The sequence below is a fragment of the Styela clava genome, chromosome 4 (genome assembly GCF_964204865.1).
Source record: "Styela clava chromosome 4, kaStyClav1.hap1.2, whole genome shotgun sequence".
Classification (NCBI taxonomy): Eukaryota; Metazoa; Chordata; class Ascidiacea; order Stolidobranchia; family Styelidae; genus Styela; species Styela clava.
This window is the reverse complement of record NC_135253.1, coordinates 19325527-19345397: the sequence shown is the minus strand read 5'-3', so window position 1 is coordinate 19345397 and position 19871 is coordinate 19325527. Positions and strand designations below refer to the sequence as shown.

The 19871-nt window shown below is 33.9% G+C and overlaps 2 protein-coding genes across 3 annotated transcripts; one reads left to right on the top strand and one right to left on the bottom strand.

Annotated features, from left to right (window-relative positions):
- Positions 1-1921: 1921 nt before the first annotated feature.
- LOC120326740 (neuronal pentraxin-1-like) lies at positions 1922-3827 on the top strand. Its single transcript, XM_039393079.2, has 2 exons — positions 1922-2057; positions 2823-3827. Exon 2 carries the CDS (start codon positions 2888-2890, stop codon positions 3467-3469), a length of 582 nt encoding a protein of 193 aa, XP_039249013.2. The 5' UTR covers positions 1922-2057; positions 2823-2887; the 3' UTR covers positions 3470-3827.
- A 7739-nt stretch (positions 3828-11566) lies between these two features.
- LOC120326580 (protein mono-ADP-ribosyltransferase PARP12-like) lies at positions 11567-18431 on the bottom strand. 2 transcript variants are annotated; one of them, XM_078112099.1, is made up of 8 exons: positions 18058-18431; positions 17714-17827; positions 16484-16627; positions 15666-15725; positions 14834-14878; positions 14137-14276; positions 12897-13071; positions 11567-12198 (listed from the first exon to the last, which is right to left on the bottom strand). In XM_078112099.1, exons 1-8 carry the CDS (start codon positions 18149-18151, stop codon positions 11933-11935), a joined length of 1038 nt encoding a protein of 345 aa, XP_077968225.1. In that variant the 5' UTR covers positions 18152-18431; the 3' UTR covers positions 11567-11932. The 2 variants fall into 2 exon arrangements, with proteins under 2 accessions (XP_077968225.1, XP_039248834.2); XM_039392900.2 differs by having other exon boundaries at positions 14137-14273.
- Positions 18432-19871: the final 1440 nt, after the last annotated feature.

Genomic DNA, 19871 nt, shown 5'->3' with positions numbered 1-19871 from the left:
CGTGCTTTACTTCAAACTGAATACGCTGTGCTTGTTTGCCATCAGGAAGCTTTTGAAATCGTACGGTGGCGTTCTTGAGAAAAATAAATTTTTCCAATTTTTTTTGCTATACAATTACTATTGAGCAGCACCTCTATACCAAATATAAAATAAACAATAAAATTTACTTAAAAAGTAAATCAGTACCATTTAAAATTTTGTTGAAAAGCATGCGACTCAAGAAGATTTTCAGGTGACCTAGTTTTGAAGTCGAAACCCACATAGGATGCTCTAGCTAGACTTTTCTAGAGACTTGTTCGGCATGTATGAGTGAAAAGATTAAAACGTCAATATACAGCTCTTAGTGGGAGAATAAGAATGCTTTTGAGATTTTCCCATGCGATCGCATGGGGAGTAAAGTACTTTTGATGCAGGACTTTATTTTGGAAACAGTTTAAATTGATTGCCTTTTGTGATTTTTATGAAACTTGATATTGGGGGCAGAGTACTTTTGTAGCACGATTTGGATTTTTTGGAACCAGTTAAATTTATGAAGATATTTATTCAGATTCGTTTCTTCGTTTCTTGTATTTTAATTAATTGTAGTTGAAAGTTTTGTGTTTCTATTATATAGACCTAGCATTCATTAGGCATCTAAATCAAGTATAAAAAAAAATCAAGTTCATGTATAGTACACCTATACATTAATAGATAATTTGATATTTCACCGGTCAGTTTTCGAAATGATTACGCAATTTTACCTCATCATATACGTTGTTTTCTATGTCAGTTGCATTTCTGCTGAAGGTTACACAAACAACTGCAAATGTGAGTATATACAGTTTCAAGAAAAATAACAAATTCATCTTAACACAAATATTAATTTGTAAATTTTCCGAAATGTTCATATTTATTTTCATATCTTCATGTCAATGAATTTTTCACAAAGCTTGTTCTTCAAAATTTAGCTGATGAGATCCAGCAAATTACAACGCCATTTGATGGAACCTGTAATAAAAACGATAAACATTGCAAGGAATTCATTTTTACTTCTGTGAGTATTTGAACAAAAAAAAAATTTGAAAAAACTGAAGTAATAAATAAATCTTTCGTATACACTCAAAGAATTTCAGGCTTATAATTTCAGAAAATTTTTATCCAAAAATTTATCACGTATGAGGTGACCTTATAATTATATGCATGTAATTTGTAATATTTTTTTTTTGCGATTTTTAGTAACATCTTATGAGAAGGCATCAGTTTGTACATTTCGCCACCTCATTTGCTTGTGTATGAACAAACGAAAATATGTTCTGGGTTAGGACTAATAGAAAATAAATGATTATAAGTTATGAAATGGTATTAATAACACAAGTTATGGATCAAGATAATACGCCTATTATAAGTAGCAAATTATTTTAATAATAAAGCTATTAAAACTTAAAATTTCAGGAAAATCTGCATGGTGAGTTTTCTACCAATTATATCATTTCTTATAGTTGAATAAACATAATACTTAAAGCAATGTGTCCATTGGTCCGCTAGTTTTGAAATTGCAAACATATACTTTAAAATTTGAAAAATTAATTTATAAATAATTTGCTTATATTGAAATGCAAAAATTATATGAAATTAAAACCCTGATCCGCTCTGGTCGAGAGTGGTAAGTTTCTGTCGCAAGTTCAATAGGTACATTTCTAGAAGAATAACATATTTTGGGTTCCAAGTAAAAACGAACTAGTCCAACAAAAATAGGTTGCTATACTTTGGCACACAGAGCAATTTCGATTAATACATAAGTTTGACTGTGTGGGGACTAGCTTGTTATCATTATATTTAAAGCTGATTTCTCCCTGTTCCGACGTAAATTTTGAATTCGATTAGTGTGATATAAAGTGTTATATAAAATCCAAACATATTATAAAAATAACAATGTCGAAAATTCACTTCTTCAGATCTTGAAAAGCAAGTAGCTGAATTTGCCGAAAATAGTATTTTTCAGACACCTAATCACCAAAAACCCACTGCAAGCACTTTGTCTCCACCTGAACAATTAACATCTGCATCCGCCAATACAGGTGGACGTCTTTTGTTAGTCTTTTGTTAATTAATTTAGGCCTATTTGAAAGTATTTGTGAAGTGATGTGGTGTATGCGCAAGTACTGCACACTCACTCTGAAAGTTGCAAAATAAGAAGTGATTTGAAAGATACTCCCGTAGTATGTGAAACAATATGGTGGGCACCAGAACGTAGTATGTGTACCAGATTAAGGTTATATCATAATTTTATTCAAATATTCCTTATTTTAGTTCTATTACGAGTTCGGGGACTAGCCAAGTGACTCCCGAAGTATTTGTGCGTGAAATTAAGAACTAACTCCAACCTGGTACATATACTACGTTCCGGTGTCCACCATCTTGGTTCGTATACTACATGAGTACCGATTTAAAATCACTTAGTTATAAATGTGGAAGATCAAATAAAATACTAGAGCTGCGTGCAGCTTTAACAGGCTTCCCGCGTGAAAAAAAATTTGCATTTTATTGCTAGCTGAGAACTTCTGCACATTTGAGGTGAATTTCAAGTTTGTAGGACCAATTTGAAAAAATAATAATAATAAATAAAAAATAATAATAATAAAACGTAGGAATACAATAGGCTCCCTGCTGACAAGCAGCGGGAAGCCTAATTAATCAATCTTTTTGCGCTACGTTGCCATAATTAATCAATCTTTTTGCGCTACGTTGCCAACAAATACATATGTCGGTAATTCATCTACCGTGAACCATAATTCATGTTTTTGAAATGAGTAATAGCACTTAATTTCATATTTGTATTTCAGATTGTCCTGGCTCAATTTATCATTTTCCTAACGACAACCAAACCACGGATTACGTTATAGTTAATATGATTCAAAATATCCCCGAGATTGAGGAATTATCAGTCTGTGCATGGTTGACTCCACTTCCAGGAAAGCGGCTTTCCGGAGCTGTATACAGTTATTTCATGAGTGAGAGCTTCAATGGAAACGGTTTTCTTATATTTTTCAACGATAACGCACCTTTTAACCTTGAAGTGTATGTGAATTATGAGAAACGCGAGACTTTACCAACATTTGAGAATATCTTTTTTTATAAATCTCATATATGTTTACTTGTATCCACTAAAAACAATGTTGTGAGTTTGTATGTAAATGGCAGCTTTGTGATGACAGAAGGATTTCATGTTGATAAAAAACCTATTCGTGGAAACGGGAAAGTCATACTGGGGCAGGAACAAGACCAAGACGAAGGAGGGTTTCAAGCAAGTCAAGCTTTTTCTGGGACGATAAAAAACCTTATTGTTTGGGATCATAAAATAAGCAAGAAAAAAATTGAACATTTATACAAAACTCAATGTATTTGCCCACAGGATTACGTCATGGTTCCAACTCAGAATGCTGTAAAAATTCATGGCAATGTTAAGGCGAATTATATAACTCAATGTTAATACTTTTTGAAAGACTGCAATCATTTTTGACGTATTTGAATATCACTTTCTTTCACAAAATTGGACATATAAATGTGTAGGCTACACTATGCACAAATGTTCATCGAAAATTCCATACAGCAAACTAACTAGCCTTTCTGGCATTAATTCAACAAAATTGATATTTTATTTTGGACGCATAAAATAAGGTTAATAAATAATATGTGGCGGAAATGACATGTTTCCAAAAAAATTTTGTTTAAAATTTATTAAAAAAATTTCAAACTTTTTTTGTAGTTTTGAGTTGTCTTTTATCTATTTTACGACCTATTTGTAAAATATTTGCCATTCGTTCTTGCTGACTCCAAATAAAGTTTAAATAGACCAGTATACGGGGAAATAACTTATGCTTGCATTCGTGTCCTGCTCGACCGGGTAATAAAAATTGAAAGCAGTATAACATTAGATGGTAATATTACTTTCAAATAATCACGGTTGACTTGTTTTGTTTGATTTTTCATGTAAACAAGAAAATCTATATCCCGCTATCTATATCCAAAATGATAAAAAAAAATGTACCACTTAAAATCGTAATACTTGAAGTTTTATCGAAACTTGTCAACTGATGTCCTGCTGAGAATGTGATCATAAATCTTTCGATATTTGTTATCTTACGCAGTTTGCGACGCAATACGTCTCAACTATACGTACCAACATCCCCGTGACGCCAGTCATGTGATCGCTATTGCGTAGTACGTAATCAGTTCGTCATGGCCGCTTATCGAACTCAATCATCCGACACAAGAATGCAGAATTACATATTTCGCTGTAATTTTGGTTATACAATAACCATGGAGGTAATTCAAGTATCAGCTAAAAGCATATAATACGCTCTATCGGATTGGTAATATTATATTTCTCAGCAAAATACGAGAATTGGTATCATAACTTACTTACAAGCAGAAATAAAATGTTTAGACTAAAATAAAATTCACACATTTTGACAAACTTTATTTCAAAATATAACATTTTATCTCACTGCACAATAAAATTTTGTCTGCTTTCGTTTGAGATATCCGTCAATTCATTAAACATAATTGCTAAAAAGTTATAAACGTTCAAAATAACCAATATTTTGAAGAATTTTATTGTCCTACCGACACTGCGCCGCGAACCTTCAGGGTGAGATAGTAACTTCGCTCAGAGGCGTCAGGGTTCAAAGTCAAATTCACATAATTAATCCCATCAAGTTGTTTTGATGAATGTATTCTCGGTATTAAAAAAATATTAAATTTTTAAAATGAATAGCCAAACAATCCCAAAACGTTCAGATCAAGTTTAAGAGAGCAAAACTGAATATCATTCAAGATAATTTGTGTTGATCTCCATGGTCTATGTTTATTTCATGAAGTATTTCTTATAAAAGTTGAGGTAGACGTCATTTATATGTAAAAACTGAAAGCATCACCGATGCTTGAAAAGTAAATATGAGAACACAAGCTTATACGAATAATAATTGAACAAAGTCGGAGACGTGACAACTGTATATTGACTTGAAGAATATATCTGTAACCTGTAATGCAAACAGAATAAGCATATCATTCAAAACAAAAAAGGGTAATTTTCGAAATAGCGACAATCCTTGATTAGTTTAGTCGAATACACAATTTCCATGGTCCGTTTTATCAATTATTATCGTTCATGAAAGGGAATTTACCATATAAATCCAAGGCTCTCCAGAAGTATGTGTACCAATATGGAGGTAACTAATTTTTTTCGCCTACTTCACATCAAGCTGTGTAAAGAGACGGAAACCTATGGGCAGGGGATATATTCACTTTGCTGTACCCGAACTCGTAATAGAACTAAATGAAGGAAATCGCAAAAAATTTATGGCCTCACCCTAACCTGGTACACACACTATGGGAGTACCAAATCAAGGACATTTTAAAAGTCGATTCATAATATAAAAACATAATTCCATTACCCTAATAACGGACATGTTCAGTTTATGTTACCTAAATCAAACACGTATAGCAAACGACATATCTTCTGAAGTGTTGAATTGTAATGTACAGTGTGATCTAGTATGAAACGTATTTGTGCTGATAAAGTTACTTATTAAAAATCAAATAAGTAAGGTGATTGCTGACGTGGAAAATGAAACAAAGAGAACTTTTCCAGTACCAGGTATCAGTAGTCTACTGTAACAGCCTGTATTAATTCGTTTCGAATATCGTGTAATTATATTTGAGTATCGTTTTCCTATTAAATAAAATATAGGGCTCTTCAGAAGTGTGTGTACCAATATGGAGGTAACTAATCTTATTCGCCTATTTTACATCAAGTTGTGTAAAGGGACGGAAACCTATGGGCAGGAGGATATTCACATGCGGCTAACACATACACTCGCCGAACTCGTAATAGAACCAAAATAAGAAAAAACGGAATAAAATCATGGACGCAATACTACAAGGAAGTATTGAATGAAGCAATGAGGCGGATGGTGGTTCTCTGTAGAGCGCATAAGTTGTAGGCCATAGGCGTTGTGTATAGGAACATTTTTTGCCAAGTGCACAGTGAATTATCGCAGAATAAATTTCAGGAATTTGAATTGTTTGAGGTAATTTACACTCTGGTAAATTTCAATTGAACTGGATATAGCGACTCGTACGGAGATATTTTGTCATGAAGTTAGTCTGTCAGTGCTTTTTCTAATTTGGTGTTAAAAAAAGTAATTTGGTGACGTTTCTATACAGACAAACTTAATCAGGGCATGGTATGGAAAGGACACTGGCGAATATTATATAGTGTAAACAATTATCACAGAGTGAAATCGAATCTAAAAACTTGATAGAATATATAATAGAAGTAATTTGGCAAATGTTCGGACAAACACGAGGACTATCTGAATAACGCTTTATTCACAGGAGTTTATCATTCATCAAATTCTCCCATTTGTTAATGTGTCGCGATTCGTGAATGATTCTTTTCCTCTAGTCTAGTGCATGGGTGGCCAACCAGTCAGAGACCAAGAGCCGCATTTTGTACTTTTTTTTACCGCGAAGAGCCACATTAACAACAAGAACACACTTGAACATCAAATATACCTTTTTCATTCAGCCCTGTCAAAATGCTAATTTATTATAAATGTCACAAACCAACAAGGTCACGACAGAAATTTACAAGCTATTTATTTTGATGCATGCTACTTATGCATGGGGCTTCTGTCATCCCTTGGAAAAAAACGTCTTTTCGACGTAAAAGAAAAATTCACGATGAATCATAACATGTTTATTCAAAACATGATAAATCGTAGTTTGCAAGTAATTTTTTCGTTGAAATATCCAAGGCGAAAAGAGCCGCATGAGACTGGAGCAAGAGCCGCATGCGACTATCGAGCCGCGGGTTGGCCACCCCTGCTCTTGTGCGTCCAAATAACGGAATCAATTATCTGGCTAAGTTGTTATTTTAATCGCCAATCCAGGACGATATGAGAGATAGTTACTTTCCCAATGCGAGGTCTTGAATAATTATAAAAGCCATAAGCAACTAGAAGAAGTCACCCAGCCCGGGACGGCAGCACATAGAAAGCGTTATCACGATGCGCCAGTCGTCGAGCTGTCTATAGTCTAGAAAACTCCTCATAGTTTTGTATATTTTAGTAATTGATAACATAAAATGATTTTGTGAGACGAAAAATATTATATAATAATTTATTATAACCCAACGGATTTTTTCACCTTTTGGTACACATCTTAAATCTGAGTCATTTATTTTTAGAACGTTAGATGAGTCTTTGACTATAGTCAAAACAACTAAGGGGTTATTTGCCCTGAACACTGAACACAGATCTGCATAATGAATTCCACCAAGATTTTCATTTTGTCATTACTTGTGACAGGAGCTATTGTAAGTTGAGCAGAACCTAACGCTTATTTTAACATAATCGTTGATAAAACTATAACGCACTATAATGCTTTTGTTTATAATTATTTCGTGACTATTCAATATTTTCTATTATTTTTGACATTTTATTTTTGTAATATACGAGTTATTCTCTTTTACTTTTTAGTAAATTCGAGTTGACCTGACTTGGTTTAACACGCAATTTAACTACGGTCCTCGCAAAATAAAATATAACTCATTTCATTTATCTTTCCAGGGGAAAAGTGGGTTTGAAAAATACTCGCAAATAATTGCAGACATTGTTCAAGTCATGTTCTCACATGCCCAGGTATTAAAAATAGTATAAATATTTCAATATCTTGTTCAATATTTGTATTATTGCTGTTGACACAAAGACAAAACGAAATTGATCAAAATTACATGAGGAATGTATTACAGGAAGAAAACGAAACAGAACCATTTGTTTTGACAATTATTGAGGCGCTTTAAAAACAACCTCCAAATAGTTGTTGCTTTCAAAAAGAATTTGGGTCTTCACGTTTAATCTTACACTTAATGTAGATATATAACACCTTTTACAGGTTTCAGTAAGTTTTCTGGTGCTTTTTGCACGTTTTAGGTTAATATGTGACAAATAGTGATAAATGTCTTTGGAAGGTAAAAGTGTTCGTTTTGTATTGCACTGTTAACCTATTCATAGCACTATTGTGGCCCGCGAACAATACAAACAGTACCATAAGCAACGGACGCAAGGTGAATGCACAGTTTAAATGAGTTTTAGTTCGAAGGGCGTTTTGCGCTTTGAATATTTTTACACTATATCCAAAACAATATAATTACAATATTCAAACTTATGAATCTTATTCTGATGTTAGTCCGGATGTAATATATTTGTCCAATGGAAGTAGCCCAAATTGTTTTCTTGGGAGATTTTTAGGTAGTACATATCTTCTGTTATATAGTAACTAATGGATGATGTGTTGATGGATGGATATGAATAGGTATTTACCAATATAAGTAGACAAACTATACCAGTGGTTTTAAACTTTTTGAGCCGCGCGCCCCTTTGAATAATTTCACAAGCTTCGCGCCCTCCCCCCCCCTTTTTTTTTGCGTTTCTGAAACACTGCTTTTGTGATGGGCAGGTTGCTTCATATTAAGTTGGCGCTGTAAGAGTGTTGGTCGCACAGCGTCATTGCTCAAATTGCTTAGACATAAAACGCATCGGAGTACAACTTTGTCATTCACTGTCGTATGTATAAAGCCATACTCAAATAGTGGTCATCATACATTCTCCTTTTCCCGCTCAGTTTGCAATATCTGATAGAGTCAAACTAAAGTTGCTAATGACGTTTGTGATTGCATTTTGTTTAAATGTCCGATTGTTTTCGTAATATTTAAGTCGTAATTTTTTTTATTTAGATGTTTATTCTCCTTAAATTCGAAATTTCCCCCAAATAAGTTTTGTACCGCAAAGACGATGTTAATTACTCTTTTCGTTCTTCCAAGGAAACATGATACTTGTGAGAAAAACGAGTTAATTTTTTTTATATGATCATCAGCGTCTAGATGCTAACGATAGAATAAAAAAGTAGATCCGCTACCAAAGGCTTCTTGATTGAAAAAGAAGCATTATAAAATACTAAAATTAAATGCAAAACATCATGAGTTTTGTTTTAGGATGGACCGCAACAGAATAAAAATACTTTCTTAGACATTGCAAATCTCAGGACTACCTTGTGCCTGTAGCACGCCTGTAGATTTCTAAAACTACCGACTTGAAATAAATTTTACTTTGTGGGACAGCTAATATTGGTCTAATTTGCAATAATACAAATCAAAACAAAGTGTAATCTGGCACATTTTCATGCTGTTTTAACGAGTGGTGTAATCTCGACAACTGCATGACTTAGGGGTCGTATCGCATGGATTTCGGGGCGATGAATATGTATTTTTGAATTACTAATATATGTTATACGTATTTTCATTGTACTAAATTAAATATATACTTTCTGGAATTTTACACCAGATCTTTCTAAAGAGGAAAACGAAATCGCATGAGCGCAATATATATTAAAACAAAATATAATTGGGCAGTTGATCTCGCATTAATATGTCCACGGAATGGTGTGGATTATAGAACGGTAATGATTTATTTTATCGTGAGTCGTCGCAACCTCGAGTTATCTTGAACACAAATGCATTAAAATAAAGGAACATTTCGAATTCTTGTAGTTGTCATAGATTGAATATCATAGATTGAATATTACGAGACAGAAAAATTTAGTATTACGCGAAAAAGCCGTCATTTTCAACGAAACCGTTGCATGAAAATTTCCTATTCCCTTTTGTGACCTCTCGCGCCACCCAAGGGGGGCGCGCCCCCCAGTTTAAGAACCACTGCACCATATGACGTTACAACGTTAAAATATTCTCGGCATGTATAAGTTAGAAACATTCCAGGATAATAATTTATCCCGTTTCATCTTAATGAAGTCTAAACGGGTTCCCTTTTTACAAATATTTAAAATCATAGTGTTTGCATTATTTTTAACACAACGATAGCACTTGCCTCATCACGCTCTAGCACAGTGTCAAAATATATATATATGTATGTGAAGGGGTTTTTCAATACCTTGGAATATTGTAAAGTTTTAAAATGGGTAATTAGTAAAATAATATATTTGTCACGCTTAAAAAACTTCCAAACTTTTATTCTACAGCGCTATACAAAAATCATAGCATCTTCAACCGTTGCAGTAATAAGAGCTATACTAGCTCCAGTAGGAATACCGTTCCTTGCTGGTGTCGGAACCTATTTTGGTGCAGGCGCCCTTTTCGTCAATACAATTCAATGTGAAGACTGAAATTGGAATCAAAAAGACCGTTATTCAATTTAAGATGGGTCGACATAATCGTAAACGGAACTTATATATATTCAACGTATTTTTATTTCTGTGTGTTCAACATACTGCTATATGGTAATTTCTCTCAGCACCGTTTGTTCTGCCTATTATTGAGGCGCATTAAAAGCAACCACCCATTTAGTTGTTACTCTCAAAAAAGTTGTTTGGTTAGCTAAGGTTCAATAACGCTTTGAACGAAATTTCACAGACCAAAAGATTAAAAAATTCTTCAGGCACATATCAGGACGTTTTTTTCATTTTTATTTTGCCTCTTATACAGGTTTTGTACAATTTTTGCTTTGATAAATTTTGTATCAACTTTTTGTATCAACGTGACAATGGCTTAAACACAAATTGAAATAACAGTAGGTTTGCGACCAGGATGAATTTGCAAACCTATAACTCAGCGTACTGCAATAACAGCTTACCGAAGCCATTAGTTCATTTGAGCTCTGCTCATCTTGTGACAAGCATTCCTGTGTTAGAATATTGGGTACTCCCGAAGTATGTAGACCGAGATTGCAGACACGGAACGTAGCATGTGTACCAGGTTAGGGTTAGGCCAGTGTCCGCCATTTTATTTCACATACTTCGAGAGTACCGACTATTGCGGTTAATGATTAAAACATGTTCACTAAAACTGGCTTCTCCTGTATATAAAGTATCGTATCTAGACGAAATTCAGTTTGATTTATTTATTTACGTGCAGGGTAGCACTAATTTTTGTTATAATTTACGAGAAAATAGCGACTTTTAAAAAATTCGTAAAATTTTCAAATGACCGGGGCCAATGACCAATTTCCCCCCCGCTGTCGTGACAACGGTCATGAATCCGCACTTTTGGTAAAACGCACATTACTCGGATGATAGAATAATCCATGTGAAAAATTACATCGAGAATAGGTCATGTCCTCTAGTTTATACGCTACAGCTAGACACACAGAAAGAGTAGGAATAGCGGGCTCCCTTTAGCGAAGATTCAATGTACCTAGGCTACTATTACATCCACAGTGTTTAAACTAACTCTTCTATATGGCCAAAACATATATTACAAATGACCACTTTGGAGTCTTATCAAAATTACGTGAAATCTAGAATTCACCAAACTATTGTTATAATTCCTTTAACGAGATGTTCGACAGGGGTAACTTTGAAGTCCTAAAAACCCTGATGTTCAGAAATGTTCATTACATAATCTCATTTATGCAACTTTTCCCCAATACTATTATTGCATTTTGTCACATTGCAACAATTGAAAAAGAAAAACACTCACATATAATATATTGAAAACGATCAAACCTACATGAAATACAATATTACTTAAAATGGTATAATCAAGATTTCAAATTGAAGTAAAAGCAGTGGCTGCCACTTAAGCGAGAGGTCTACCGCACTTTAGCGAGAAATATTATTACGTTATTGCAACAATTGAAAAATAAAATTTGGTATATTATTTAAAATGATTAAACCTACATCAAAATTTTAATTCATAGAATGTTATTATCGAAATTAAAAATAGAGGCAAAAACAGTATTTCAGCGTGAGATTTACCTCCCGTCAGTACTTCAGCGGGAGGCCTATTGCTGTATTGTTTCATGTGGCACCTGGGTGGACTGCATATGGCGGTAGACCTCACGCTAAAGTAGTGCCAAACAATGATCATCCAACCTTACGATAAAAACGTGATTAAATAAGTTGGATACGAACTAGCTTCACGAAAAACAACAAATATATTAGGGTCATTCATGTTATCCACAACGCTGTCATAACGCAAGTTTCCTTCAACAGGTTCTTCGCGTAAATGTTTGCTTCCTTTGGTGTATTTTCCAACTATAACCTCTGCACAAAACATCGATCGTTCTCTGCTATTACCGGTGTAGTGCAATGAATAGGATGATTGCCGTGCAAAGTAAATTCCTTTGCCAAACGCATGTCCTGTTACACAAATCAAATATAAATGTGAATCACTATAACTGACATATATATACTTAACCAGTGGTTTTCAACCGGCGTTCTGCTGAATACTCGGAGTTCCGTTAGTAGGCTACAGAGTTTCCACAAGTTTTCATTTTAAATCGAGAGCACATATAATCATATGTATACTGTGTAAACATAATCAAATACCTATTGCGTTTACCGCTGTAGTTAAACTTGCTGCACTTTATATATCAAGTTGTTGTGATAGTATTAGGTTTGCTTAGTATTAGTTTACCCAATGCATAGGGATTGTTTGGCCGTCTGGAAAGTTATATTAGGGTTCCACGGCACCAGAAAATAGGAAAACTTCAAATCTATCTAAACCTTTGTATCCCTGTTGACATGAGAACAATGGAACAATACAAAGGTACTATCTTGTTTCCTCACGAATAAGACATGGTTTTATTTCAATTTTCTTTCGAAAAACAACACTAGGGCTTAATTTGAAGGGATGTTTTTGTTTTCATTTATCAAAAACAAAAGTAGAGAATAAAAAAATTTCAGATACACAAAATATGAAAATCGATATTCAATCGCAGACCCGCTCGCGATCACAGACTGTAAAACCCATACATAAGGCCATGAAGAATTTTACCCCTGAAAATTTACTTTAATTTTTTTTTACCAGTGGGTATTAAAACTAAAATAGGACATACCATTATCTCCTGCAAAATTCACGACAAATCCCGATGAACAAATGCTTTCAACGTGATGGCTTTTGGTTCCATGAAAAAGAAATTCTGTAACTTCTTCGCCGTTGTATTTTTCCATCACGTAACTCTTTCTGTTTTCGAATTGGTTGAAAATCATTGGATTTTGTATTTTTTCAATCTAAATATAAGAATATTATTAGGTTACTGGGCAGGTACTTATCTGCAAGTAAGGAATTAAATGGAAATTAAAGTCAATTGTGCTAAGGATTTAGAATACGCTCGGCAATGCATCCCTGATTACCCTGTGTGAATTCTTTGGTTCGAATTCCGTGGGGATAATTGCTTGACTCCTTGCCGCCGTAGGGTGGTTCATGAAACCGCTGATCGGTTACGGTTAACTTCCACCATCAAGTTTCAAGTTTATGCATCAGAAACGAATATCTGGCTGACTAATCCCAAACCCGACATTGAATGGTAACCGAAAGATTTGTCATATGATTAAGCCGTCTTATCGGCTTTCCTTTCCCCTGGGATAAACCTATAAATTATATCCTAACCTGTCGCAATTCTAACAGTCTTCCCTGTTATATGATTAATATATTACGTTCATTGGAAAGAGGGACATGTGAATGAGTTATGTGGGAACATGAGTAATTTTATTTTTAACAAAAAATTCACAAAAAACTCCCCGTTCTTCCTGGTTTCATTGCTTCACACGGGTATTTTACGTAGGGTTTTGATTTGTTGAGCAGGAATTGTTAGAACATAATGTGATTTGGATTCTACCAATCAAAACAACACTACAAATATCATGTAATCATAAACAGGGGCCATAAGTGCGAAGATATATGGGAAATATACCCTTATTTTCATTCTACCCTCATTCAAAGCGATTTAAAAAAAGATTTTTGGGATTGATCAAGTTTACAATTATGTTTCATTATAAACGATATTTATTTAATCTTAAAATGCAAAATTCAAATTTCAGATTTAGACATAAGGTTTACTTTTAAATTTGAAAATTTCTGAAAAAACTATAATTTTATTTACAGTTTACTCTCGAGAGCCCATCATTTCTAAAATTTAATTGACCACTTTTGAAATTTTTTTTTTAAAAAGACTAGAAACACTTATTACTTAAATTAAAATTGATGTTTGTAATGTAATATTAATTGAATAAAGGTAATTGTAAAAGGTAATTTATTAAAATCAAAAATTTATCTATATGAAAAAATGAATTAACCTTTAATACTCTGCAATGCGGTAGTCCATTTTGTTGAAATGCTGCTAACACGTCATCATACTCTTGATGTCCATGAACAATTTTTCTTTTGTTGTACCCGGTGCCAAATGGTATGTTGATCCAGTCTGGTGGGAAATCTGCTGATTACAACAATAACATTTACCTTTACCCTTACATTTTTTGCTGCAATATTACAGAAAAAAGAGAATAATTTCAAATCAAATGTTTGCGCAACAAAGTTCTCGGGCCATGTTCACAACACGACGTATGTACTTTTAGTTGGCGTGGCACAACCATTTTGCATATGTTATTCCTAACTCTCACCTGACTACGTTATTATAAAATTACGTCACCGAAAATCGAACAAGCTATTTCTCTCGTTTTTTTCTGCGTACCGATCCCGATATGACAGAGATCGCTGGCGTTAGTGAGATTAGTTATCGTCGGTGAAGATGCCATTTCGGTCGATCGTAGCTCTACTTTGGCAAGCTCTTTGTTGTGATTGTGAGGTCTTAGTGACGTAATCTTTGGGTGACGCAGCCAGTTCAGAGTTAGAAATAACATATGCAAAAATTGTTGTGGCACCTCAAATACATGTACTTGTATGCCAAGTTTTCAATATAGCATATAGAGTATAGCATACGAAAATGTATAATATTTAGAAAATGCCCTAAAAAAATCCCCATATCTATCTTACCTGCTGCAATTGAATTGTTTATTTCTTCAATATTTTCGACTTCATCTGCAAAAAGAAAATTAAAAACTTAGAAATTGGATCTTTGTTGAACATTATAAATATATATTCACTTTATTTTGAAATGATCATGTATGCCTTATAATATAAAATATAGCACGAATACACTGCCGACGTCACAATAACAAAACAAAGCCCGACTGCGGTCTCCTTTTTATACAATACTGCAGATTTTATTCGAATAAAATTTTATCATAAAATGGGAGAAATATAATATGAGAATACTTTAAACTAGATTTTATTTTTTGATTAAATCATCATTGCCATCGAGTTGAAATTTGCATTTGAAGTCACGATACAATTAGCTTTAGCCACATCCCGCACAAGCTTAATATTAAGCTTAAGTTACATGTCGTGTATCATTTACTTGGCTAAATTTTATTTTTAAAATAAAATATACAACTACTATGGCTTGATGTCAAAATTGTGCAATTCGTAACTCCCAGAATTCTCTGCATTTTGCGTGTAATTAGCACGCTTGTCCATGGGATATATTTTTCATTTCCATCACAAATTATGCCTGTTGCATCCCCTCCCATGGGACGCTTGGTAATGAAAATCCCATGGATAGGCTTGATATCTAATGTTAACGAAAATTTGCATTTATTCATTCAGTACTCCATTACAAAATAAATAATTTCTATCAAAAGTCCTGTAAATTGAAAACTAATAATACCAATATTATTGATACTAACGGTAAATAAAATGTAATACTCATTAATTTCTATGGAAATGGCATTCCAAAATTGTCAAGCCTAGACTAGTAAGCATTTACCGAAATTGTGTCTGTTCCTCACGTCCTCATTAATATCAACGTGGTTTGCAATATCTCTTCCTGCAAGACAAAGAAAAACATCAGCAATGTTGTTTATGTTATAAAACAATAAAAACCAAATGAGTATTTTACTCTGGCTACTGATATTACATGATTGCATAGTGGGTTGCTCCAGCCAGGCTTCAGTATAATAATGAAGATACACCTCGTTCAAAAATTGAGAATATTTACAATGCAAAATGAAATAATTGGCGCTGCAAAAGAGTGTGTGCCAATATGGTGGTAACTAATTTTATTCGCCTATTTTGCATCATGTTGTGCGAACCTATGTGCAGGGGGTATATTCACTTGGCTTACACAGGCAGTCCCCGAACTCGTTATACACCTGAAGTAATGAAAATCGGGAAAAAAATTATGTTATAACTCTAACCTGGTAAACATACTACGGGAGTACCAAATAATGAAAATGATATCGAGAAAAAACACGCTGGATATGTGAACACTTGGCATTTAATTGACAAACGTCTATTTGAAAAACCTAATGCTCGCCAACTCAACCCGGCTTTATTAAATTGAGATTTCACCAACAATATTTCAATTTGTTGAAAAACAAATCAGGCAATCTTTAAAATACATAACAAAAAAATTGAATCCGAATTTTTTTTTTGCAATTCTAATCCAATTTATATTACACTAAATACTCCAACGGAAAATCACTTCAATAGGATCTTTTATTTCAAACTTTGAAAAAACAGATACCAATTTATCAATAAAATATAATGGGAGTTTAATGTATTTTAAATTTGTTTCAAACTTACCTATCCATCTCCAACATTCCCATAAAATTGTAACAAATATTCCAAATAGAGCAGCAAGAAATGCTGCAAGAATTGTGAATACTATTTTCCGCTCGTATTCACGAGCTCGGTTACCTGCTAAAATGTCTCTCACAGTTTTAAAAACTGTTTGACATTTTAAAACAATAGTAGTATTAATTGAATCGTTTTATGTTAAAAACTAACAAGAATTTTAATTAATTTAATCTTTATCATTCCATTCATAAAGCCCAGTTCCAAAAACAGACTATGTTCGCTTCAAGATTGTGGAATGATGTAATCAGATCCATATTTTAAAATAACAAGTTAAGTGTTGAATATCATTATAACACAAATTCACAAAAATTGGAATTTATTAGAGTAAAAAAGGAATTCTGAATCTGTTTTTTTTTAATATATCGATGGATGTTCGGCCAAGTTTTATACCTTGGTTATCAAAGAATTCGATGATCTGTTAGTGATACAATCGCAACAAGAGAGCGATGCTCGAATATTTGGATACGAAGGCCAAAACGAAGCAGTAGGTCTATGGGTATGCAATCAGTAACATCAGACTACCGGTACCGTACCGCAACCGACCACCCGATATCAACTCCGGCGAGAACGCATTTTTCAATTAAATAAAACTTATAGCCTTTTAGCGAAAAATGCAATCTTTAGCCACTGAAAATTTCAAAGCAATTGATCCGGTAGTTAACTATAAAATCGTTTTTTTTACGTTACAATAACAATGTCTAACAACAACAATAACAACAACGACATAATAATAATAACAAAACGATCCATAAGTTCACTTTGTTTCTGTGTCTTATAAATCAAAAATATCAACATTCTCAAGATTATTTTTAGATGTGATGAAGACCATCACCTGATATGCAGAAACCAAGTTGACAATTCGATACATGAATGTGCCTTCTTAGTGTATTAGCAAGTTTGTTGAATATCGTTTGGGAATATCATTAGGTCCGGACCCATAACTATAATCAGAGTAAATCCAGGAGTCTGTATTTACTCTGCAAATATGGCGAGTGATATTCACACTAGCAAACAGCAGATGCCTGTTGTTTAAACTCTGATTTAAAAAGCTATGTTCACTTTTATTCGGAGGCTATAAGTGACAATTTATTAACTCTCGTGTTTAACGAAATGCAACGTTTTTTCAATTGCTTGATAACCAATAAAAATATATTTTGCAAATTGAAGATTATTTACCTCCTCTAGCCGCTTTTGCTACTTCACTCGACTCTTGCGGGCAACACGAAGCTACATAAATACCCGAACAACAGATATCCTCATCACATGATGATTCGGTGCAGCGATTAATATCTTGATAGATTGGAAATGGGTTGATAAACGTAATTTCTCAAGAAAACTCTCAAATCATTTAGCATATATCATGAATAAAAAACTTGTTTTGCTGAAATACTTTCGAAGCAATACCGATATGAATATAATACCGTCGATATTATAAATAGGAAAAAATAAACATAAATATACACTATTCTAAGCATCATTTAATGGGTAAAGTAATTGAAATATAAATTCTAAATACTCACTTGAATTCGCATGTTGAAATAGTGAAAGCAAAATATAAATGCTCACGGCTTTAGCGTTTATCATTGTCCGTACTGGTAAGGTATATTGAAACATGGCAACACAGAAACCCCGCCTTATCGACGAATACTGTCCGTTATGAACTTTTGTGTTACCTATTCTGAACAATATACTAAATCAATGAATAATAACGCCTCAACATATTTTTTTTGAAGATATTTCGTACGTGGATGAAACGCCTGAATATAGCAACAGATCTGGTATTAAACTTTTCTGGCTCCATATTGCTTTAGTAACGAATGTCCTTAGAGGATAGCCATAACATAAGTTTGAATTAAACATAAACCAATAACATAAGTGTTTCTAATTGACTAAAGAACCGTCTTCCATTCTGTGTTCTGACCAATGCGAAAGTATTCTCAGTTTACATTGTGATGTGATGGGCAAACATATCGTTCATATGTTACTCAGACCTTGTTATTTATCTTATGTATCACTATACATACACTGAATACTATTACCATAGTATGCTAATATACTATTTACTTATTTAAATAGGAACTGTAAAATTAATTACCGTGCAACGCTGTTAATACTTATTGTAATATATCTTAATCTGTAATATATTAACATTGAACTAAATTTTAAAAAATTCACTGTACACATTATTAAATTCGAAATTCTTTGAACTTATCAATATTCAGAAACACTTGTGCGTTTCCCAAAGTATCCTACACCTCCCCACAATCTACAAAATGTTATCACATTTGTCTATTTTTCGCCTAAGAAATCGTAGTTCCAGTATTATTAATTAATTAATCTCAGAGTCTTCCACGCGGTTTTTATTTGATGCCGTGCGTTACCATAGTTCCCCATTTTTTAACGCTTGACCAAATCCACAGATGCCATTATACTGACGCTAATATGATAGCATACAGTTGCATTTACTGTAGTGGTATTACGGTCATTAATTGTAAATTACGAGACGTATGAAAAGTGACTTTCATAATCACCATATATTGGATTGTTGGAAATAGTCTTGGGTTGCCTCGCCGCAGATGTGTCATGCTCGGTCATTGAATATCAAAGTCGTTTTCTCCCTTACCAGATTTATATACACAACAACCTAACAAAATCGCATGGAAGGTTTTTTGAAGCCCAGCGCAAAATTGGATCTTTCTTGCAAAGCGTTTATGTCGCTAGCATTACAAATTTTTTTAAATTTTCCGACAGTTCTCATCGTCCACTAGAACCACCATCCACTGGTACAAAAGGGTGTCCTCCCGAAGTATTCGTACCAAGATGGCGCACATCCTGAACATGATATGTGTACCAGGTTAGGGCTGTTCAGGCTGTGCGTCATCTTGGTACGAATATCTCCGAGCGTCCAAAAGGGTGCCATGGTTTCGCAAGAACATGCATAATACTTTCACACTGAGATTGATGGTACGTGTAAGATTTAAACCGAGGTCTTTTGTCGCGAAACGTAGGGGAAGGTGGGGCACGTTGGGACATGGGGCACAGTGAAAAATCAGCTCTCGCACTGATACTATATCTGCAATCCTGTCCGCGGTTCGATGTGTCAATCCGCCCTTCGGTGAGTTACAACGTCCCCGCGAACAGACAACGGACGGGTAGAGCGGCGCAAGCTATGAGGTGAAATTGGTTTTGGGAGGTTGAAACTAAAATTTCACCGTTCCAATTTTTCTTTTTTCTACTTTAGCCTTCCCAACATGACAAACCGCACCGTCTGATATTTTGTTGGCGAGTGGCGAGTGGATGTGCCTTCCGAATTTTGCCGTGGGATGGTCTGAAA